The sequence below is a fragment of the Rosa chinensis genome, chromosome 6 (assembly GCF_002994745.2).
Source record: "Rosa chinensis cultivar Old Blush chromosome 6, RchiOBHm-V2, whole genome shotgun sequence".
NCBI classification, from domain to species: domain Eukaryota; kingdom Viridiplantae; phylum Streptophyta; class Magnoliopsida; order Rosales; family Rosaceae; genus Rosa; species Rosa chinensis.
In genome coordinates, this window is record NC_037093.1 from 63,642,095 (window position 1) to 63,665,179 (window position 23,085).

The window sequence follows — 23,085 nt, forward strand, 5'->3', positions numbered from 1 at the left end:
CCAAGAGCTAATCAAACCTTGTTAAGTTTCAAAGCTATTTGTGCCAATGGTTATCCAGTAGAAACACACTGTGAGAATGGAACTGAATACCTTGATATTAACTTTAATGAATGTGGAAGGAAACACATTTTAGAGAAACTTATGAGTCAATCTAGTGGACTGTACCTCGCTACGATTCGGGTCATTGAATCCTATGCTATCACCAACAATGAAATGTGGAACACTGACTCATACAGGCTTTGGCATGACCGCCTAGGGTACCCTGGTTATGACATGATAATCCGTATTTAAAATAACTCACATGGACATCTCTTCTTTCAAGTGAAAAATAAAATGGGACAAAAATCCGTCACACTGTAAGGTGTCGGTCTTAGTACTGCTTCAATGCAGCCATTGTCTTCAGAAGTACCAGAAACACTACCTCCCTCCCATTATGCCTTATTGACCATTTCAAAGGCACATCACTCGTTTTTCACAGCCAGCTCTTTAGCAAAAACAGGATCGAGACATTCCTATGCTAAAGATACAAAATCAAATATTCCATTCTTACAAAGGATACAAAGAGATATCTGTGGACCTATCCATCCAGAATGCGGATCATTCAAGTACTTTATGGTTCTAGTGGATACTTCAACAATCTGGTCATATGTCATTTTATTATCCAGAAGAAATGCTGCATTTGCAAAACTCCTAACACAGATTATACGTTTAAGGGCTCACTACCCTGATCACCTTATCAAGTCTATAAGGCTTGATAACGTTGGAGAGTTTACATGCATCAAAAGCATTTGATGATTATTGCATGTCTATCGGGATCGATGTAGAGCATCATGTACCCCATGTGCATACACAAAATGGTTTCGTAGAAACCACCATTAAAAGGCTACAGATGGTGGCTAGGGCATTGGTTATGCGCACCAACCTGCCTATAACTGCTTGGGGTTATGCAATATTGCACGCAGCTTTACTTATTCATTTTAGACCCACTGCTAGCCAACCATTTTCTGCATACCAGTTGGTAACTGGATATGAGCCTGACATTTCACACTTACGCATATTTGGTTGCACAATATATGTGCCTATTGCGCCCCCACAGCGCACCAAAATGGGTCATCAGAGACGATTAAGTATTTATATTGGATACGAATCCCCAACAATTATCCGCTATTTGGAACCCTTAACAGGCGATCTCTTTACCGCTAGATTTGAGGATCGTCACTTTGATGAGACAGTGTTCCCATCGTTAGGGGGAGATAGGAAAAATGATTTTCCAAGGGAACGACAGGAATTGTCATGGTTTATCCCCACTCTGTCTCATTTTGATCCCCACACTTCACAATGTGAAAGTGAAGTGAAAAAGAATAATCGATCTTCAGAACGTAGCAGATTTGATGCCTGATGCGTTTACTGATATCGCAAAAGTGACGAGATCACATATACCAGCTGCAAATGTGCCTGCAAGGTTAGAAGTCCCCAACAAGGTTAGAAGTCCCCAACAAGGGGCACGGTGCCGCAGATAGAGGCACTGCAACCACACTTAGTGGAGGTGTGGTTGAGGCCGTGGCTCCCTAAAGGAAGAGTGGGAGGCCACTTGGTTCGATTGACACTCACCCAAGGAAGAAGAGGGTGAGTAAGACACAAACCAATCCATTAATCATTAATGTAGAGAATCCCTATCATGAGATTGTCTCTGATTACAGTTATATCCATGAATCAATACTGGAGGACACTCCAATGTTTGAAATGATTCCAGAGACCAAAGAAATCTCAATGGATTATGAGAGTACGTATGAGTTGATAGAAAGATTTTCCATACACATTGATGATGAATTTGCATACATTGTTGCTCAAGAAATCATAGAGCACGATGATATCAAACCATGCTCTGTTGCAGAATGTCAACAAATAACAGATCGGCCTAAATGGAAAGAAGCAATCCAGGCAGAATTAGATTCTCAGACAAAGAGACAGATATTTGGTCAGGTAGTGCTAACCCCACCAAGTGTAAAGCCTGTAGGACATAAATGAGTCTTTATCAAAAAGGCGTAATGAGAAGAATGAAGTCCTGAGGTACAAGGCTCGCCTTGTGGCGCAAGGTTTCTCACAACGCCCTGGAATTTACTATGAGGAGACATACTCTCCCGTAATGGACGTTATAACGTTCCGCTACTTAGTTAGCTTAGTAGTTTCAGAAGAACTGGAAATGCAGCTCATGGATGTGGTTAATGCATATCTCTATGGGGATCTAGATTCAGATATATATATATATATATATATATATATATATATATGAAAGAGTCTGATGGCCTTACATTACCCAAGTCAAGTGATTCTAAACCACGGAGTGCGTTTGCAATTAGGTTGAAATGCTCACTTTACGGATTGAAACAATCCGGGCGGATGTGGTATACCCATCTAAGTGACTACTTGATTGAGAAAGGATATAAGAACGATGAATTATGCCCCTACATATTCATAAAGAAAACAAGTTCCGGAGTTGCAATTGTAGCAGTATATGTCGATGATATGAAAATAATAAGTACTCTTGATGAAATAAGAGAAACCGCGAGCTATTTGAAATCTGAATTTGAGATGAAGGATCTTGGGAAAACTCGATTCTGTCTAGGCCTTGAACTAGAACACCGAGTTTGTAGAATACTACTCCACCAGTCTGCGTATGTCCAAAAGTCAGGCAATTTAACATGGACAAAGCGCATCCTGCTAGCACTCCCATGATCGGTCAAAGCTTGGATGTAAAGAAATATCCATTTCTTCTAAAGGAAGATGACGAAGAGGTGTTGGGAGCTGAAATTCCTTATCTAAGTGCAATAGGAGCATTATTGTACTTAGCCCAATGTACTCGACCAGACATTGCATTCTCAGTAAACTTGTTATCTAGATTTAGCTCAGCACTGGAATGGTATCAAGAACAATTTTCGATACCTAAAAGGAACCATTGACTTGAGACTGTTCTTTCCCTACAGAGAGACAAGAGGGACCGCAGATGGAACTGCTAAAGGAAATGTTGATGACGAAAACGCCACTGACTACACTAAAACGCCAAATGACGTTTTGGTCGGTTTTGCTGATGTTGGATACGTCTCTGACCCACATAAAAATCGTTCTCAAACTGGTTATGTATTTACCAATGGGAACACGACAATATCTTGGAGATAAACCAAGCAAACCCTTGTGGCTATCTCCTCGAACCACTCAGAGATCATTGCTCTACATGAGGCGGTTCGTGAGTGTGTATGGTTAAGAACTATCATTACACATATTCGAGGGACTAGTGGTTTGAGTTCTACCACTGAAGAGCCTACTTGCATTTATGAAGACAATGCAGCTTGCATCGAACAGATGAAGCTAGGTTATATTAAGGGTGATAATACAAAACACATATTGCCAAAGTTGTTCTACAATCAGCAACAACAGACTCTCCTCAAGATTCAAGTGAATCAAGTAATGTCTGAGGAGAATGTGGCAGATTTGTTCAAATCATTGCCCAAGGCCACATTTGAGAAACATGTGAAAAACATAGGAATGCGAAGTCTTTCCAAACTCCCTTGATTAATGCAAGTATCAGGGGGAGGTGTAGATGTCAGGGGGAGTCTAACACATACATGGCATCCTCAAATGTAGAAGGTGCGTTGTGCTCTTTTCCTCGACCAAGGTATATTTTTTGTCCCACTGTTACTTGGCAAGGTTTTAAGTGAGACAACAACTCATGCACCATTTCCTCTTTGACTTGGCACAAGGGGGAGTTTTAATGGAAAAACACATTATGTGTCTTCGTCAAAGCAACTGATGATGAGGGAATCAAGGAATTACAATCACAGCTCAATCAGCATTTAGTATCATTAATGTAATCGATATTTCCGTTGTAATTTTATCCCTATATAAGGGACTATGAAATGAAATGAGTAGATCAATTGTCATTTTACTTTAACAATTAATCGAATGTACATGCAAATCTATTGACTAAATTACATGAATTTTTTTTTTTACTTTTGATTGAAGAAAACAAAAATTGTTGTTTAAATCTAAGCATGAATGTAATGAAAAAAAAAATGTAAAAAGAAAGCCAAAATAATTTAGAGTCATTAGATTTTAGAAGGGAAAAAAATACAAACAGTACCCAAACTATGGGCCACTAATAACTTTCGTACCTCAACTTCAAAAACTATCATTTTGGTACTTGGACTTTTCACCCCAACCCAAGATTCATACATGCGGTCCACTTTGCCGTTAACGGTGTTAAATTTATAAGGGTAAATATGTCATTTCACTGTTCATCTCTCTTACCATGGTACTGTTCATATATATATATATATATATATATATATATTTTCCTTCTTCCTGAGGAGAGGAAATTTTTTTTAAAAAAAAAAAATGAACAATACCATGGTAAGAGAGATGAACAATGAAATGACAGATTTACCCTTGTAAATTTAACACCGTTAACGGCAAAGTGGACAGCATGTATGAATGTTAGGTCTTGTTAGATAATCTGGGTACCATTGTGATAGTTTTTGAAGTTGAGGTACGAAAGTTATTAGTGGCCCGTAATTCAGGTACTGTTTGTAAGTTTTTCCCATTTTAGAATGATAAGATTGTCTTTTTCTTAATAGTTACATGGCGTAATTTGACAAATATGTGATGTATGTAGATGACATGGCATGACACCTAAGATTGAGACCACAAATCTTAGGCCTCATTGAGGCCACAAATCATTTTCCTAATTGTTACGACTAACTAGCTACGTACAGAAATCAATATAATATTAAGCTAGATATATAAATAAAGATTATTCTTCTTGATTATCTCACTTAATTAACAAAGTGGATTAATTGGTGAATCATAGGGATCTTTCTACATGAGGTGCTGCTCCAGCTTTGATTGTCTTATCCGTAGGCTAACATGCAATAACGTACACATGGTTGCTAGAATAATTATGATATATTATTAGCTAGGCTAATCTGACAAGAATTAAGCATCGATTTCAACGGGGATAGGTACGTTTCTAGATATAAGCTCATGTTGATCGATCCAATACATAAATCATTATCGGAGACGTCGTCGCCTGTTTTGAGTGCTTTCCTGCGTAGTTAATGACGTTGTTGGTGTTGTATGGATTAGAAATAGGATCAATCATATCGCAGCTGCCGCCTGGGTTTGTCCCCAGCAGTTTGTTCACTTGTTATCGAGTCGATCGCATTAGTTGCTAGTGTTACAAATGGCCAAGAATAGCCTAACAAAACATAGACGCCCTTTCTGAATGTGATGTAACTTGTTTTTACTGCTGTCATACCGATCAGGACTTCTTCCAAATCTATTAAAGGACACGTGTCCTATCAGACTTTTTACATATTGAGGGCATGGTGTTTCTTGCATTATATTGTTCACAAAATTTGAAGTAACGAAAAGTATCACTTCCGTAGATGTTATGGTAGAATTCAATCTTAGTTTAAATGCGATACATCAAAATGTGATACACTTAAAATATTTTGAGATATGATTTACTAATCTCAATACTAAAATATTTTATAAAATTGACTTAAACAAGTTCTTAACGTTTAATCTAATAGGGGTAAAGTAATTTTCACTAACACATTGTGGTAGATGTTTCAAATTCAACTTCCTCTTTCCTATTATTTAGAGGAAAATTGTTAGGGGAATTCAAAAAAGTAAATTTTTTTATTTTTTATGAGAAAGTAATCTTTTCTTCATAAAGTAATTAACAACTTTTGAGTTTTATCATTTCATGGTGAAACGCAAAAAAAAAAAAAAAAAAAACATGGTGAGCCATGAAACTCAACTCAAATGTTAATCTTAGCCCAATAACAGTAATGATAATTTTTCAAAAAGAAGAACGCCGCTCTCTCTCTTTCTCTCTAGGGTTAGGGTTTTCACGTTCTGTTCAAGTTTCAACTGCCTCATCATGAGTTCCGTTGATGCCATGGCTGCCTGACTCGCCTCCTCTCTTGCATTGGCAAAGGGAAAGAAGAAGGTAGATCTCCGTCCATCGCAAGGCAAGGGCTTGTGACAATCTGAAGTTTTTATGGTTAGAAAACTCTTCACTGCTAGGGAGTTCAAGGTCCGTTCCTTCCTAGGTATGTTTCGATATGCCTGGAAGGTCAATGGGACGCTGCAAGTTGAAGAAGCTGAAGGAGGTAGGGTTTTGTCCACTTTTTCAGATCCTGCAGACCGAGCTAGGGTTTGGAGGAGCGCATCATGGGGTTTTAACCGTGCTCCTGTGGCTTTGTCTGAGTATGATGGGGTTATGCCAATTGACAAGGTGCCACTGGTGAAATCCTCCTATTGGATCACGCTGCAGGGTATTCCACCTGCGTTTAGATCTGAAAGGGTGATGACGATGATCGGATATACGTTGGGAGACTTTCAGGAGATTGAGAAGCAGGGGAAGAAGGTTGGCAAGTACCGGATTAGGGTTGAGATTCCTCTGATCAGGCCATTGTCCTTTCAACGTTGATATTGGGTGGAGGACACGGTGGAGTTTCTATGCAAATTCAGGTATGATAAGTTGTTTGGGAGGTGTGGAGTATGTGGGTTGATCACCCATGTTGGACTGCCGTGCTCGGCGCCGCCGTTGAACGAAGAAGATGAGGCTGCAGAGCGCACGGTATTAGGGTGGCCGCCAGTGACGCAGGGTAATGCCATGCAGGTCGGGATCGGCGGCTTGACTACAGGGTCGGGTTCTGAAGGTTGCAGCCATGAAGCTGCGTTCAATCCTAGGGTTTCTTTCAATGGGCACAGTTTGATCTTCAAGACTCAACTCCCTAGGATGATCCCGGAGCAACTCCTGTGCAATCCTACATATTTGGTGCAAAAACCACGTCGTAAGGTAAGCATTAGAGAGATAGATAAGTCTGATGGTATGGTGGAATCATTAACAGGCAAACGTCGTTCTAGGGTTGAGGCTGAAATCACCATATCTCCAAAGAAACTCAAATTGAGTTTGGCAGTTGGTAAAAAAAATCTAGAGCCTGCTGATATGGGGCTGGTCTCATTGCCACAGAATGTTCCGGGCATGGTGAAGAATAAGAGAGGGAGGCCGGTGGGAAGCAAAAATAAAATCCCATCTGGTATCGCGGCAAAGATGAAGGACTTGAAGGTAGATGGTGTTGGGAAGCAGAAGTCTGCTAAGAAGAGTCTATTGTCTAACTTGAATGGTGCAGATGCTACTGCAAGCTCTAATCCGAAAGGAAAGGAGCTAGTTGTGGCATAGATCTTCATTGCCTAGGGTTTCAAGCCTGTGTAGGTTGGGAGAGCTTCTATAAGTTTTCTGAGACGTTTCTAGTTACTTGCTTGTACCACAATTGCGTGATTGGCAGGTAGGGACTAGTTGAATGATTTCCTTTCCTTAGAAGACAATGTAATCCTTTCTTGTATTGGCTTGCATCACGCGAGCCCTTTTAGAACTTTAATTGTTTGCATTTTCTTAGATAGGTTGTACCGGTTGTTACTTTCCGGGGTTCTTATTTGAGGGTTTGTAAACTCTAATCTTTTCATGGCTATTGATTCTAATGATATCAATTTCTATTCAAAATAAAAAAAAAATTGATGATAAGACAGAGAATATCCAAGCCCAATATCTTTTTGCTTGGTCAATCAAAGCCCAATTTCCTTTAATTCCACTTTCTTTTTTTTTTGGTTGAGAATTTTCCTTTAATTCCACATAAACGTTTTAGCTTCTTTTTTTTTTTTTTTTTTTGTTGAGAAGATAGCTGACAGATCCTCCAATATTAAAACGGTTACCATAGAGTCGTAACCCCCTCAAATATCATACCTCTTGTATTAGAAGCCACTTAATGAATTGACCGGAAAGTAATCCAAGTTTCAAATCTGGACCAATACGACCGTTGGAGACAGCCCCCCTTTCCCTCAATAAAAGCCAAAGCGACACAGTTACCCCAAAACAAAAGATACGCTCCATCCTATTATTAAATTACAAATCTCTCTGAAATCTGAAACCAACAATGTCAAGGATGAAACTGGACCGCAAGCCTCCGCTGGCCAAGTCCCCGATCCGGGTCCGACCGCCCAGTCTGGTCCTCCGATCAGGCGCAACCTCTCTGCAAACCCCACCAGGTGCGTTCTTCTGTTGCCAACCCACCCAGATCAAAATTCGCTTGTCGTTGCAATCTTTACTGATACTTTTGTTATTTGATTGATTCAGGGTCGCTGACGAAATCCCAGAAACCGAGCCGGATGGAGGAACCGGATCTCCGGCCAGAGTACCGCTCCATTTCCTGCGAATTGAGGGCTCTGGCTAAGATGGTCGGCAAGGAATTCGGGGATGAAGATTGCGAAAAGGCCGGTGGGGTTCGTGCTAATTCAAGCCCTTTGTTTGAGAGGGGGAGATTCTATGAGGAATACTCTGCTAGAAGAAATGAGAGGCTGAGGAAGAAGTATGGCGGAACAGGGGAGGAGTTCAAGTCTGCGTTTAAGCAGAAGCTGGGGGTTGCGGTGGAGTCTGCGAAGCGAGGCAGTGGGACTAGGAAGCTCGAAAGCATCAGGAAATCGGTGTCTGCGGCCTACTCGGTGGAGCCGCCGAGGTATATGCTGAGAAGTATGAGCAAGGATAATAAGAAGCCTCCTCTGTCTCAGCCTCCTGCTCTGTATTCTGCTCAGAAATCCGTGATAGGAGGGGGAAGGAAGACAGCATCTCGAAGAGTTGGGTATTAGGAATTTGGGAATTTGAGTAATGGTGTTTATGTTTTTAGTAATATGGCTTGCCTTTGATTCTTTGTTTCTGAAACTCTGTGATTTGGAGTTGGGGATGAACTTGTGGGGTTATATTGGCTTGCCTCTGTTTTCTTTGTTTATGGAACTCACTGTTGTTCATTCAGATGTTATTGTCTGAGTAACATGTTAGCAGTTCTAGATATTGTTATTGTTGAAAAGATTATTGGCTGGACCAAATTTGTCTTGCAATTATTCAGTTTGTCTTTTGATATTGAACCAAGTTCTACATGCCAATATGCACTATTTGCTAAAGCAGAGAATCGAGTCACAGGGATGAATGGGATTATAGAGGGAAATTAACAATCTCATTGAGAATTAGCTATAAAAATTTAACAAAAACTCATTATCAAAAGATCAAACATTAGAACTAAAACCAGTAGAATCAACGTTAATGAAAAATACAATAAAACGAAGGACCTATAAAAAGCCAAACAAATCCCAACTAAAAGAGGCAAACAAATCCATACTGAAAAAGGCAATGAAACCTACAGCAAACAACGCTTATCGTATTAGCTCAGCGATTCACTTCGGAGGAGGGAAGAAGATTGCATCAGAAGTTCTCTTTGATCGGAAGAGTTTCTCAGTATCTGAATCCACGTTGAAAGAAGCCTCAAGCACCTGAGGAGACAATGCTTTCCAAGCACCAATACTTCCAGCCAGATGAGTGAATATTGGATTGGGTGTGGTGATGATGGAGAACCATTCCAAGCCTTCCGGATCAGCAATCTTTGAAACGACAAAGAATCGAGGAACGATGAACAAGTTGCCAGCTCTAACGGTTGTTTCCAAGACCCTCTTTCCGTCGACACCAACAACTTGGACACGGCCACTTCCCCTAACAATGTAAGTCACCTGCAATGCAGAGTCGCACGAAAACCCAGGGGAGCACATAGCACTTCCATCCAACCTAACAAGATCAGCACCAAGCCCAACCTCACCGACCAAGGGAAGGTTCTTAGTATTCAAAACAACAACTCTTCCACCGCCCTCAATATCAACGTCAAGAGGAGCCTCTTCGCAGTTCAATGTCATCCCATCTCTATGTTCCTTGTTTGGCTCAGGCAAATTAGCTCCCCCCAACTTAACAATGCCCTTGCCGGTTTGCTTGCCAACAAGAGTCTTCACAACACTCTCCTCCAAATCCCATGCTCGGCCGACAAACTCAGTTGAGAAGCCAGTGAAAATGCCATTAGAGCCATTGAGATAGAAGTCAGTGAACTCACCCCTTTTGTGAGCTGTTTTGGTATCACCCAAGAAAAGAACCACAAACTCAGTGTCCTCCTTGTTGTACCACCAAGTGATAACTCCAAAAGGGAGGGCAATGGCATCACCTTTCTTCACTGGAAGAACCTTTTCTTCCTTCTCCGGCAGAACAATCCCGACTACTCCATTACCTTGAAGGACATAAGCAACTCTGGCAGAGTCGGAATAATTGGGGAGAGCAAAGCCGTCCTTCTCCAGAGAGAGCTTGGCAGCTCCGATGTCACCTTCACGGAGCATGGGAAGCTCTGACGGCGACCAGGCAGAGTAGGAACCACCATCTCCTCCATAAACCTTCTTAGCCAACCTTGGTGTAAGATCAATCTCCATCTTCTCTCTTAACCAGAAAGCAGAAAAACCTAAAACGAGAGCAAAGTGACGGTAGTACTAAATATCAAGAACAATGTCTGTGACCGATGATAAGTGCAGATGTTTGAGGGTGTATATATAAGTACGACTATAGGAGCATGTCATCTTCTACAAGGAGAAAGATTCAGTATTTGATTACAATTGGGATTAATCTGGATTATCCAGGAGTATGTCTCTTCTACGAGGAGAAAGGATTCAGTATTTGATTACAATTGGGATTAATCTGGATTATCCAGGAGTATGTCTCTTCTACGAGGAGAAAGGATTCAGTATTTGATTACAATTGGGATTAATCTGGATTATCCAAATCCGGGTTGAATTTAGCATAAGATATTAAGATGTAATAATTGGGGTCATTTGATTACATTATTAGGCATTATCCTGAATCAACTGGGAAAGAAACCCTGAGGAAATAACTTTACTAGCTTAGTTGGTGTTGTTTGATCAATTCATTCCCATCGCATACGTTTAACAGTGATATAACGGACAATTCGAGCTTGGCAAAGCACACTAAAATTTAGAATTCTGAATTAAAATTACAAACTCAATAGTAATGCTAATGGTTTATTTCATGTACATTCTAGTGCGACTGCATCTGCAAGTGATAGAGAATCTATCCTGTTATTTTATTCACATTCAGGATCCATCAGTGGGAGCACCACTTTCAGTTATCTGATGAAACTTTGACGGTCTCTTCCACTCCTGGACCAACATTTCCATCTTTCACGGATCCAAGTAATTGGGAGTTCTCCTGCCCAACCACAACTTCTGCTGCCGAGTCCTCCTTCACAGCAGTCTCCTTACTTTCATCCACTCGATAATAAACCTTGAAGAGTTTGTAACAGAATGATCAAGAACAATAACAGATGTTCGTTTGCCACATTAAAGCAAATGAGAAAATATCACACCTCACAACCACTAGATGTAAGAAAACTTGAAAGTCATGATTAACAAAACTGTCAGGAGATTATCATACCACGCATGTTCGCGGTGGTGAGAGTACTCTGAAGGAGTTGGGACGGCCGTTGAAATTTGTTTCAGGAACCCCTGGTATTCCTTCTGGGAATGTGAAGTGGTCTACATCATGGCCTACCTGCCAGTAACATGTAATAAACGTATCAACAACTTCTGATAACAAAGAGAGATGGTGCATTACTTTTTGTTTCCGCGATTATTTTAATTGCAATTTCTTTAAAACACTCTTCTGCTTAATACAACACTGGGAATAGGTATGTAAAGGGAATCCTTACTCTTCCATGTCCACCGAATTCAAAAGCATCACTATCTAGTGTAACTCTGTACTTCCCAGGTAAGTCACACCCCACTTTGTACCTGTATGTTTCAGAACACAATTCACTTAATAATGTAATTTGCCAGTACAATCATTGTTCAAACTGCTTCTATCAAGCATGCAGCTACATCAACAAATAAGCAAAAGGAAATATACCCATCGTATGTGTTTACTGGATGAAAATTAAATACAAAAACTAGATCTCCACGCTCAAAGACAATAACCTGCAACGCGCAATTTCAAAAATACTTGTCAGTTGAAATAATCAATCATCTTTGTTTACATTCTTACTTGACTAGTTTATCCATAAACTCATATTCATAAAAGTGCAAAGAGAAATGGTGACTGGTCGGTCAAACAGCGGAGCATACTTTAAAAACGTTACCCACTAGAGATATCCATATTGATTCCAAGGGTTGCTGCTCAGACTATTACCCACAATTGTTATCCACATTACCCACTATTGTTAATATGTGCAGTAATTTAATTGGTTTATTCCTGCTAATCCAATTTGATGTATGAGAACTGGGAACCACATATCCACTTACTGCTATTTGTATAATAAGATAGAATACTACCACTGTTCAAAAAACAATAAAGGAACACCACCATATCTTACCTTGTCTTCTTCATTTGTGCTGCTCACTATCTGCTTCGCTGATGAAAGGAACGAAAATTTCTCATCAAGCAAGTGCATAGCTCTGTCAAATGCGTTCATAAACTGGACAAGTTGCAAGAATAAGGACGTAATAAGTGACATTAAACTTTTTTATTGCATGTAAAAGCAAAGAAATCAACTATACAACATAAACTCATAACTTTTTTTGGGTCAGAAAACAAAAACCCAAAGAAAAACTCAAATATTAAGCATATAGTTCCAAGGAACATCAATCACAATGTTCCATCATGATTCCACACAAGTTTTTAATCAATAAACTGAGACTGATTCTTATAGAACACATGGTTGAGAACATATTGTGAACATAGTTTTAGAACAAGCACTCTGATCAGATGGAATGTCAGTAGATATACTATACTGGTCCAGTAAATCTGATTTGTGTTAAATATATGCACACGTGCATGAAAGCTCACATGCGAGCACACACATGAAAACTCTACAAAGGATGCCAACTAGTTATTTCTCAGTTCATGCCACAATGGTTAAATGTTTAATTTGAGCAGCCATTGACAGAAGATGTAACAAAACATGCAAAATTAACAAATGCTAAAAACAGTAAATGTAGATTGTGTCTCCAGAGTCCAGACCTTATATCTTAAATGATCTGTATCCACCAGGTTCCATTGGCGTCTGCACTTTTCATAACTCCACCCATTGCCTTCTCTTGGAAAGTCGATCCACTCAGGGTGTCCAAACTATAAAATAAACCAACCTTTTTACAGGGCTGCCATGTGCCGACACTTTTTTCACATGTCTTAAATATTCTCACAAAAGAAGTGGCTCTCGATATGAAATTTTTCAAGGTCATGCTGCACTGCAGCACCAAGTGTTTTGCACGCAACATACTAGCAAATGTGCTTACCTCATTACCCATAAAGTTAAGGTAACCCTCGCCTCCTAATGCCATAGTTATAAAATGTATCATCTGAAAAAGTGGAAAACAACAATGAGAGCTAAATAAGTCCACAAACTTAATATATTGAGTTGGAGAACATGTCACAGATAAATATGCTAATAAGAACTGGCAGTAGTTCAGAACTTCAGATTTTCTCCAAACCCAAAATGCAAGTCGGTGACCCAAAAGATCGTCAAAACAAATATTTTAGCTACTTTGTCAGTGATAGGTGAACATTTTTGGTGTAATCTGATCATTGTGATCCTTGTTGATGTAGCCATTGTATATACAGACAAAATGAGCAAGAGAATCAGCATATGCAATTGATGCTTCCGGTACCAAAAGTAGACGATCAAACCTTGTGAAGAGCAACCCCGCGCTCAACAGTAGGAGAAGCTTCATTCAAACAAGACATGCCAGAGTACATTTCTTTATCCATCAAAAAGAATGCAATCGTCTTGTCACCCACAATTGCCTGCAACAAGCAGTAGTGACCAAAATTGTAAAGAGGAGTTAAATTTTGCAACAATAACGAGAACATGAAACAAGACCATTGACATTTTAAAGATTTTTGAAAAAAGGGAAAAAAAAAAAAGAATAAACATATACACCATGACAAAACTTGACTCTATTGTTTCTACTGGTCTCTTGCAAAAAAAGAAAACCTCATACCTGGTCATGACTCTCAGCATAGGAAACACACTTCTCGGTGTATCTCCTATTCGTCAAGCTCCATGAAATTTCCTTCATCGACCACTCTTCATCTTTCTTGTTTTTCACATAATCAATCCACTTGTCAGGGATGGCCATTGCCAGCCGGTACTCAAAACCAACACCTCCTTCAGAGACAGGCCGACCAAGTCCAGGCATCCCAGAAACATCTTCAGCAATTACAGTTGCAGATGGCAAAATTTTATGGATCAGATGGTTGGCAAGCATCAAATAAACAACAGCATCAACATCTGTTGCCTCACTGAAGTACTCATCATAATTCCCTGTAAATGCCATATTTATGCCATGGTGATGATACAGCATGGAAGTTACTCCATCAAATCGAAACCCATCAAATTGATACTCCTCCAGCCACCACCTTAAGTTGGATAAAAAGAAGCGGAGAACTTCCCAATTAGCATAGTTGAAAAGTCGGCTATCCCATAGCTTATGGTAGCCTCTATCTCCTGTGTGGAAATAGGACTCTTGTGTGCATTGACCAACTTCAAAGCCACTGAGGCCATCAGTGACGTTGTTACTTGCATGACTGTGAACAACATCCATCAATACACGCAAACCTAGGGAATGTGCTTTATCAATTAGATATTTAAGGTCCTCAGGTGTTCCAGATCTACTGCTTACGGCAAAGAAGTTTGTCACATGATAACCGAAGGATGCATAATAGGAATGCTCCATCACGGCCATCAGCTGGACTGTGTTATAGTTATTTGCTTGGATACGAGGCAAAACATTATCAGCAAATTCTCTGTATGAACTGATGCGGGGTTCTGAGCTACTCATTCCAACATGGGCCTCATATATTCGTGGAGCCTTGGGTTTTGGAGGACGACCGTACTTAAACTGATACCTGCATGATCCAATGGATAAAACTTACTAGAAAAACCAAGTTAAATTATAAAGAGGCTAACTTGGAAAGTAAATCAGGTTTCTGGCTGTTAGATGCCAAAATTTAAGTTGCTAGAAAGTAGAAACTCTCCAAATCATCAGACCATTTTGCAAAGTAGAGAAAAATTGAAGAATACCTTTCTGATGGTGGTGGATCCCAGTACACACCATCATAGGGAGCTGCAAATCTTGTTGGGTCCACAGTGGCATATTTAATCCAAGCAGGAATACGATCAACCCAAACTCCTTTTCCATGCTTGAACCGGAATTTAACCTTTGAATTGTGAGGAATAGCTGGACTTCCACCAAAATCGGGTATCTTAATACTCCATACCCCAAATTGGTCCTTCTCCATCTCGTATTTGCTGCCATCCCATCCATTAAAGTCTCCAACAAGTTGTGCCTCCCTAAGTTTTAGAATTACACAATCAATCAAAATATAATAATTATGCATCTGAAGCTAATCGAATGGTTGTTCAAAAGCTAATGAACTCACTGAGCTGCAGGGGCCCATTCACGGTACACAATTCCACCATCTTCTCTGTTAAATCCGAATTTCGCATAACCTACAGGATCGAGCAGCAAAGCAAAACAGTGTTTCATACTGAGAACCTTGTTTAAGAAAAATGATATCGTCTAAACAGTGTTCCATATGTTATGATCCATACTTAAAAAGCATTCATAGATATCCATAGTATAAAGTATAAACCACCAAAAGGGAAAAGCATTGATGACAGGAAATACAAATCACCTTGCGCGAATTCCTCCAAACCTCCTTCATGTTTCTCAAAGAGACTCTTCTGCTCCAAATATCTTTTTATTCGATACTTGAAGTGATCTTTGTATGGCTCCAAGTTTGAATCTGTTCTCAGAACACCAATATCTTCCATCTCTTCATCACTGACTGTCATTCTCGAGCTGTCGTCCGTCAAAACTGCTGAAACTCTGGGACTACGCTCCAACTAATTAACAAACAAAACAACAAGAAAATAATTCATATTTACTTAGCTTGAAAATCAATCCCTATCCTTTTGCTACTTTAGTAACGGAAATCAAGGCAGATTATTTAGAAACGTGAACCAGAACTACCTTCCCACATCTTAAACCTTCTGGAGGGGACAATACTCCATGTCGAAGCTGAAAAGAGACTGCTTTAGTTTGAGTTACCCTCGGACTCAGGTAGTCCTTGGAACACGATAAAGACTCAAAAGAACAAGTGAGATGAAGACCCAAAGAACCCAACATCTTCGCTCACCGATCACTAGGCCTCACTCCCACCCTGCCACACACACTCTCCCACCATCTCTCTCTCTCCTCAGAATAAGAAGGCCGTGCCTGAAAAAATCTGGACGGTTGGTGCTGCCTCTGGGGGACCCGCATTCACGAAAATGATTAACTTTTCCCGGCTGGACTTGATTACTGCTGCTTCTGGAGAAAGGGATGTGATTGCTTTGGAGTTTGGAGCGGAAACAAGTACATGATTTCCACGTGACATGCGACGGACGGCTCACTATGAGACTATGAGGACAACTCCTCCACAGCCGTTGGTTCCCTTTGCTCTTATATCCCTCCTTCACCGGCTACGTGTTGCTTCCAGGTGTTTTACTCTTTAGAATATTGAATATTCCACATTTTATTCATTCTTTTTCTTTGAGATATTTATCGGAGATTTTATACTATTCCGAAGGATGACATATTTTAATTTTTTTGAACGGTTCATAAAATTAGACATGTTTGAAAGTATGATGTATATCGAGACTAATCGCTCTAAATAAAACATTTGAAGATAAGTGAGACGATGTTTGACAAAAAACAAAAGTGAGACGATGATTAGAGATAATCAATCATGCATATGTTATATAGGTGACATAAAATGATGGGAGTAGGTTAAAGATTAGACAAATTATGCAGAACCAATGATAAAGTGGGAGTCATACCATAAGGGACAATGAACAAGTAGATTTGATGATTGAAAAAAAATATATTAAAAAATGATGTACAATGTTAAGTTGTGCATTATAAATTATCAAGGGCGGTTTTCATTTGTCATAACTAAATGCTAGCCCAAATTGAAATGACAATTTTGTTTGAGTTCATGATTACTCTTTCATTGGTCCCCAATCACCAAAAATAGGTTTACTTAATGCGTTTTGTATGCATTGAATTGAAATTTGGTTAGGTTAAAGATTTCTCTAGAGAAAAAAAAAAAGAAAAAAAAAGTACCAAAATTGCGAAACAAATTTAGTTGTGGCCCAAGTACCCAATGGCCAAACTTTAGTTGTGGTACATTCACACTTATAATTGTAGTGGTAAAGAATCGACTACGGCCAAAACACGTATTGAAAATATAAAAGATACGATGTGGTGTTAGCTCAGTAGTTAGAGCACCTACTACCTAAGATCAAGATCCTAGATTCGAGTCACCATGAGGGTAGGAGTGAAATCCTTTGATTCTCTTTAAAAAAAATTAAAAATTAAAAATTAAAAATTAAAAATTAAAAATTAAAAAAAAAAGAAAAAGATTCACACTTATACTTGTACACTAATAAAGAATCGACTACTGCCAAAACACATATTGAAAATATATAATAGGCTCATTTAAACTAATTTGGACATATTCGTCTAAACTAATAAATATTTAAAGATGTTCTATAAAAATGACATATTTACGCATACAAATAGACATCTAGTCACGAGAATGTGAAATTTACCAAATCGTTCGTTTGTTTGATGAACAATTTGTGATTTAATTATAATTTCTATATAGCTCGGTTCTTCTGATCTAGCAAAAGAATGATTCGGGTTAAAAAAACAAAAACACAATGTTTTTTTTTTTTTGATTGAAAAAAACATGTATTTATTATTGAACAACAATATTGTCCAGTTAAAAATTAAGAAAGAGGAGAAGGATTGGGCCAAGTAGTGAAGCCCAATCCCTAAACCCACCGGCACCGGGCACAGCAAGTAGAACCCAGCAGACGAGCAGCGGCAGCGAGTTCATAGTCATAGAAACAGAAACGGAAACAGAAAAAGGGAAAGCGATGGAAGGCGAAGAAGGAGGAGGGATAAGGCTGAGCAAGAGGTTCTCAGACAAAGGAGGCGAAGTCGATAACAAAACCAAGTCAGGGACGGCGTGGAGCCACTCGTACCTGAACCAGAAGCCATGGCACCCTCTCTCTTACCCCAACCAACGCCGCAAGTGGATCGCCGAGCAGATCCAGGCCCAGCACCAGCGTCGCTCCGAAGAAGTCTCCCGCGAGGCACCTCCCTTTCTCTCTCTCTCTCTCTCTGTCTCCATCAAATCTCTCAATTTTTTCTTCAATTTTTGTTATGGTTATCAATTTCAATTGTGTTTGATTTTTGCAGTATGCGCAAGAGCAGGAGTTCTTTCGGCAGGCAGCTCTCATCTCCAAGAAAGATAAAGAAAAGGTTATAATCTCCTTCTTTTCGTTCTTTCCTTGAGCTACATTTGGTTAAATTTGATCATTATATTATATTATGTGTAGATTGAGAATATGAAAGCTGTTAGCTTCATGTATGTTCGTCCGCCGGGTTACAATGCCGAGAGTGCCAAAGCTGCAGAGCTTGCCGATGAGAGTATGAGAGATGGTCAACAAACACAAACAGATGGCCCTTCTACTTCAATGTACCATATACTCTCTCTTTGTTTTGTTTTGTTTTGTTTTGATTTCGCAGTTGATTATATTTTCAATTCGTGTTTATTCTAATCGACCCTTGCTTATTAGGCCTCCCAGTGGTGAAGAAGGCAAGAAGAAACCAAGGCCTAAAGATGTATTTGGCCGCAGTTTGCCTACTGAACAAGAGTTTGAAGTGTTGAAAAATGCTCCTAGGTGTGTCTTCAGTAGATTTTTATAGCATGCAAGTTACTTATGTTATAGTTTCTAGACTGAAATGAATAACATTAGCATTAAGAAGACGGGTAACAGTTCTCCCTTATAAATTTGTTTTAGGTTGCATTTGTTCACTTGATGCATAAAGTAAGATTATATGATATTGAATTATACATTTTGTTACAAAAGGGGGTTTGGATCTCATACTGAAATTTACCTTTCCTCGTAGAGTAATTGTGACATTGATTTTTGATTTACTCCAATGTGAAATTACTTTCACCTGGCTGAAGATGTAGTTATCACGTGCTGTAAATGATGGTTTGGTTTTCTTGGTGTCTATATTTTTGTAAAGTAACCAACAGTGACAGTACATGTAAGGGTATCTTTCAACATGAAAGTCATTCTTTGTTATTTGCTATCATTGTCGATAATTGAACTGCATTGGAACAGTTAAGTTGACACTATTTTTTTGATGATGATAAGAATCATAAGAATATAATTTGTGTTTTGTTTGTAAAGGCTGGAGACTGGTGTTCCTACGAGGGCAAAACCATTTGGAGTTGAAGTGCGCAATGTAAAGTGTGTCAGGTGTGGAACATTTGGTCACCAAAGCGGTGATCGTGAATGTCCATTGAAGGATGTTATTATGCCTAATGAAGAGAGCCGACTGAAAAGGGACGATCCTTTGACTGCCATTCTTGCACACACAGATCCTAGTGAGGTCAGCCTTTTCTCATTTGAATGGTAAAACAAATAGGTTTTCATGAGCCTCAAAGTGTAGGGCATGGATTATAGTGTGAGTGTGTGTCCGTGTTTTTTTTTTTTTTTTCCTTCTCCCCTTTGAATGTGAACCAATACAATCTATATTTGTTTTAGATCCATTTAACATTTTCACTATCTTTGCCTCTTGGGCTGGAGCTAAAAGATTCTGAGTCTGTTTTTCTTTGGGTGGGTGGGGAGTTGGAAAACTATGTTGTGATAACGAGAATGTCCAGCTTAAGTTGGGTTAATACTACCCTGAGAGACCAACCAGGGTTAGACCCATGGTTTGCTCCCATCTGGTTTGGGATTCGAATACCCTGCTTCTTTACGGTTTACTCTGTTTGAAACACAACTACTAAAAATATAGTGCCCTGCTATGAAACTTCTACCTATTCTTGTCCTATTTTGCTTCTTTTTCAGCCTCTGAAGTGGGAACTCAAGCAAAAACCAGGAATTAGTCCTCCACGTGGAGGGTTTAGGCCAGATGACCCCAACCAGCAAATAGTTGCGGAGGAGGATATATTTGATGAGTATGGAGGTATTGACTTTTCAATTTCAGTTCAGTTCTGGAATATGCATGTATATCTTGTGTCTTTGTAGTGCATACAAAATAACTGCCAACCCCATCCATTATTAGGATTTCTCAGTGGGGATGTCATCCCTGAGTTGCTGGCCAACTTCTCGAGCAAACCCAAGAAGAAGTCCAAAAAGAATACCAAGCGCAAAACAAAGCGGTCACCATCCATTAGTGGAGAAGACCAGTCATCTTCTGATGAGGATGACAAGAGGGGGTCAAAGAAGAAAGTATCCAAGCTAAAGAAAAAGAAGCGTAATCATTCTGAATCGAGCTCACCAGAGATTGATAGACATAAAGTAAAGAATAAATACGAGGAATCTTATTCATCCGAGGATTTGAATCATGAAAAACATCACAGAAGTTCAAAGAACAGACCGAAGCATTCTCAATCATTTGAAGATTCCGACATGGACAGGTGGCAGTACAGAAGAGACAAGAACAGAGACAGAGATGCTAATTCATCTGAAGATTCTGAGCCTGGTAAGAACCAAAGAGGTACCAGACTAAGATCTGAGGATTCGGATGGTGAAAAACATCATAGAAGTACAAAGAACAGACAGAGGCACTCTCATTCATATAAAGATTTTGAGATTAATAGGCATTTTAGAAGGGAGAAGAGCAGGGACAGTTGTGCCAATTCATTTGAAGATTCTGAGCCTGATAGGCACCTTCCAAGTGACCAGCGAAGACACCAGAGCAGACACCGACATTCTTATTTATCTGAAGATTCTGAGCCTGATAGGCACCATTCAAGTGACAAGAGAAGACAGTGGAGCAGACACCGGCATTCTTATTTGTCTGAAGATACTGACATAGGCAGGCAGAAAAGAAGTAAAAGAAGCAGGGATGAGCTTACCTATTCATTTAATGAGACCGATGATAAAAGGCATCGTACAAGTAGAAACAGTAGACACAAGCACTAGATGTAGATTCCCACTCTTGAGGATGAGAGATGTAGACACTATTGCAGTTGCCATCACCAGTTCATCAATCTTCTGGGCTTCTGGCTATCAGAACAATTTTTTTACCAAGTCTTTTGGAACATCTGGCCTGGAAAGTGCTTTGGTGGAAATGAGCTTTACTCAGAAACGTGAGGAGGACCCGAGTCAACTGACACGACCAATTATTTGTCACCTGTGTTTGTTGTATTGTATTCATGAAACTGATAGTCCATCGATACAACTTCCATATAAGAAAGAAAGGATTTACTTTTGAACATTTGAAGAAGAAATATGAATGTTATTACCAGTTGCTTTTTGTATTCATGTTTTTAACTTTTAAGTGAAGTCAGTTTCATGGTTAAATTACATAATTTCCTAATATCTATACAACTGGTTTCAGCAAGATGTTTAAAAATTAAAGAGAAGTAAAATGTAATTAACTAGGAAGAAAAAGTAAAAAGAGAAAACCAAAAGATATATATATTTTTTTTCAGTGTCCAGTTCGGCAGCCCAGCGCGGTAGTCCAGCCTAGTAGGAAATGGGAAGTAACCAAAGTCAGTTATATGCTGTAGGGTTTAACTCGGGGTTTAATCAAGATGGCTGTTGCTAGCGCTCACAGGATAAGAGGAGGGTCTCTGACGGCGGCTGCCGCCGCTCTCTCCGTCACGGAATCAAAACTGAAGGTCAAGGCTTGCTCTCCGGAGGTCTGCAAATTCCTCGGCATCCCTGACCCTTCTGACCGATCTCGATCTCCGACTGCTCTCTTAATTTCCAAGTTCATCAGACTCCACAACAATCAGGTAATGCTTTTGCTACTATAATTCTTGGAATTACAGACCAGCGATTTATGGTTAATTGGGTTATGTTATTTAGAGCCCTGGAATCAAGGACCGGAATTGGGAGCAGAACTTGAAGACATTATTGCACGGCAAAGACAGAGTTGGGTTGCCGGAGGTCACCAGATTGCTCTCACCGGAATTCACCTATTCCACTATCAAAAGCACCGATGCAACAGCCACTTTTGGGCAGATCGAGGCTAACAAATCCAAGAAAATAACTGGGAAGGCCAGTAAAAAGTAAAGCAGCAGGATATGATATCCTGATCTTAAAGAGTGTTTAAATAATTGTCCTACTTTAAAATGTGCATGTTGAATACTTTGATGTTCTTATTTCGAGCCATGGGATTTGTTTCATGGTGTTGATGTTGCTGAATTGATTGTTGGACAATTATGTGGCTAATCTGATTATGATTATTTGGAGCTTCTCATGTAATTCTGTTTTTCTGAACACTATCTCATACTAGCAGTACGTTTGTAACCATCTTTGTTCATAAATTTGCCGTGTTTATCAATAAAGGAAATCAAGAACTTATATTAGATGCGAACATAAGCAGGGGCGGATCCAGGATCGGAAACCCGTCTAAACTAATTACAAGTGCACAAAAATTTTAAAATTTCTCTATATATATATATATATATATTTTTTTTTTTTTTTGTGAGGTTTGGAACTCAATGTGAGGCTCATCTTCATGCCTTTATTATTTTTTCCAATCAGAACATATAACAGGGGGACATAAAAACGATGATGAAACGCCTCAGCCTCTACATATTTTATGTATGTACATACTGTTTCGGCTATCTATATCAATTTTGTTGCCCAGTGGTATAAATGGAAATGCCTCAGCTGAACCTACCTGCTAAGTACATAAGTAATAGATGCATAATACAAAACAAGAAGAGACACAGGGATTATGAACTAAGCTGCAGCTATGCAAGCGTTTGGTTCCCTATTGCAATGGCCAACAAACGCTACGAGACTACATCAAGTTCAACGAAATTTTGGTCACTTAGTTCATAATCCCCTTATTGCAATGTCCGATTTTGGCTGCAGATAACGAAACTGGAAACAACGAAGTTAACAACTTCACATCTGGAAAATCCAGATTTTACTGCCAAGGCTTCGCACTCTCTTTTGGGTTTCTCCTTCTCTCCTTGGACTGAGCTGGTATAAATGAATCCTCTGCTCACAGATAATGTTCGAGGAGATGCTACTATAAGGTGTGACGGGAGCCAGA

At 39.5% G+C, this 23,085-nt stretch overlaps 5 protein-coding genes across 5 annotated transcripts; 3 read left to right on the top strand and 2 right to left on the bottom strand.

Moving 5' to 3' along the window:
* Positions 1–7,922: 7,922 nt before the first annotated feature.
* Positions 7,923–8,961, top strand: LOC112172801. Its single transcript, XM_024310288.2, has 2 exons — positions 7,923–8,112; positions 8,201–8,961. The coding sequence occupies exons 1-2, from the start codon at positions 8,001–8,003 to the stop codon at positions 8,707–8,709; spliced, it is 621 nt and encodes a 206-aa protein (XP_024166056.1). The 5' UTR covers positions 7,923–8,000; the 3' UTR covers positions 8,710–8,961.
* Positions 8,962–9,164: 203 nt separating this feature from the next.
* Positions 9,165–10,596, bottom strand: LOC112170367 (glutelin type-D 1). Its single transcript, XM_024307628.2, has one exon. The coding sequence runs from the start codon at positions 10,357–10,359 to the stop codon at positions 9,292–9,294; it is 1,068 nt and encodes a 355-aa protein (XP_024163396.1). The 5' UTR covers positions 10,360–10,596; the 3' UTR covers positions 9,165–9,291.
* Positions 10,597–10,878: 282 nt separating this feature from the next.
* Positions 10,879–16,414, bottom strand: LOC112170366 (1,4-alpha-glucan-branching enzyme 1, chloroplastic/amyloplastic). Its single transcript, XM_024307627.2, has 13 exons — positions 15,970–16,414; positions 15,632–15,842; positions 15,377–15,446; positions 15,018–15,287; positions 13,936–14,842; positions 13,622–13,738; positions 13,231–13,293; positions 12,956–13,063; positions 12,309–12,410; positions 11,846–11,913; positions 11,649–11,730; positions 11,375–11,491; positions 10,879–11,224 (listed from the first exon to the last, which is right to left on the bottom strand). The coding sequence occupies exons 1-13, from the start codon at positions 16,123–16,125 to the stop codon at positions 11,063–11,065; spliced, it is 2,433 nt and encodes an 810-aa protein (XP_024163395.1). The 5' UTR covers positions 16,126–16,414; the 3' UTR covers positions 10,879–11,062.
* Positions 16,415–17,817: 1,403 nt separating this feature from the next.
* Positions 17,818–21,335, top strand: LOC112172584 (uncharacterized zinc finger CCHC domain-containing protein At4g19190). Its single transcript, XM_024309987.2, has 7 exons — positions 17,818–18,140; positions 18,247–18,309; positions 18,387–18,526; positions 18,627–18,731; positions 19,251–19,452; positions 19,914–20,031; positions 20,131–21,335. The coding sequence occupies exons 1-7, from the start codon at positions 17,922–17,924 to the stop codon at positions 20,991–20,993; spliced, it is 1,710 nt and encodes a 569-aa protein (XP_024165755.1). The 5' UTR covers positions 17,818–17,921; the 3' UTR covers positions 20,994–21,335.
* A 181-nt stretch (positions 21,336–21,516) lies between these two features.
* LOC112172585 lies at positions 21,517–22,283 on the top strand. Its single transcript, XM_024309988.2, has 2 exons — positions 21,517–21,811; positions 21,885–22,283. The coding sequence occupies exons 1-2, from the start codon at positions 21,608–21,610 to the stop codon at positions 22,089–22,091; spliced, it is 411 nt and encodes a 136-aa protein (XP_024165756.1). The 5' UTR covers positions 21,517–21,607; the 3' UTR covers positions 22,092–22,283.
* Positions 22,284–23,085: the final 802 nt, after the last annotated feature.

Excerpts from the sequence above, each read along its gene's own strand:
- LOC112172584 (XM_024309987.2), top strand. The coding sequence starts at position 17,922 with ATGGAAGGCGAAGAAGGAGGAGGGATAAGGCTGAGCAAGAGGTTCTCA. Across the intron at positions 18,310-18,386 it reads CCAAGAAAGATAAAGAAAAG|ATTGAGAATATGAAAGCTGT; the intron begins GTTATAATCTCC and ends TATTATGTGTAG. Across the intron at positions 20,032-20,130 it reads TATATTTGATGAGTATGGAG|GATTTCTCAGTGGGGATGTC; the intron begins GTATTGACTTTT and ends ATCCATTATTAG.
- LOC112172801 (XM_024310288.2), top strand. The coding sequence starts at position 8,001 with ATGTCAAGGATGAAACTGGACCGCAAGCCTCCGCTGGCCAAGTCCCCG. Across the intron at positions 8,113-8,200 it reads CTCTCTGCAAACCCCACCAG|GGTCGCTGACGAAATCCCAG; the intron begins GTGCGTTCTTCT and ends TGATTGATTCAG.
- LOC112170367 (XM_024307628.2), bottom strand. The coding sequence starts at position 10,359 with ATGGAGATTGATCTTACACCAAGGTTGGCTAAGAAGGTTTATGGAGGA.
- LOC112170366 (XM_024307627.2), bottom strand. The coding sequence starts at position 16,125 with ATGTTGGGTTCTTTGGGTCTTCATCTCACTTGTTCTTTTGAGTCTTTA. Across the intron at positions 15,843-15,969 it reads AAGGTTTAAGATGTGGGAAG|TTGGAGCGTAGTCCCAGAGT; the intron begins GTAGTTCTGGTT and ends TTTGTTAATTAG. Across the intron at positions 15,288-15,376 it reads GAATGGGCCCCTGCAGCTCA|GGAGGCACAACTTGTTGGAG; the intron begins GTGAGTTCATTA and ends TCTAAAACTTAG.
- LOC112172585 (XM_024309988.2), top strand. The coding sequence starts at position 21,608 with ATGGCTGTTGCTAGCGCTCACAGGATAAGAGGAGGGTCTCTGACGGCG. Across the intron at positions 21,812-21,884 it reads TCAGACTCCACAACAATCAG|AGCCCTGGAATCAAGGACCG; the intron begins GTAATGCTTTTG and ends TATGTTATTTAG.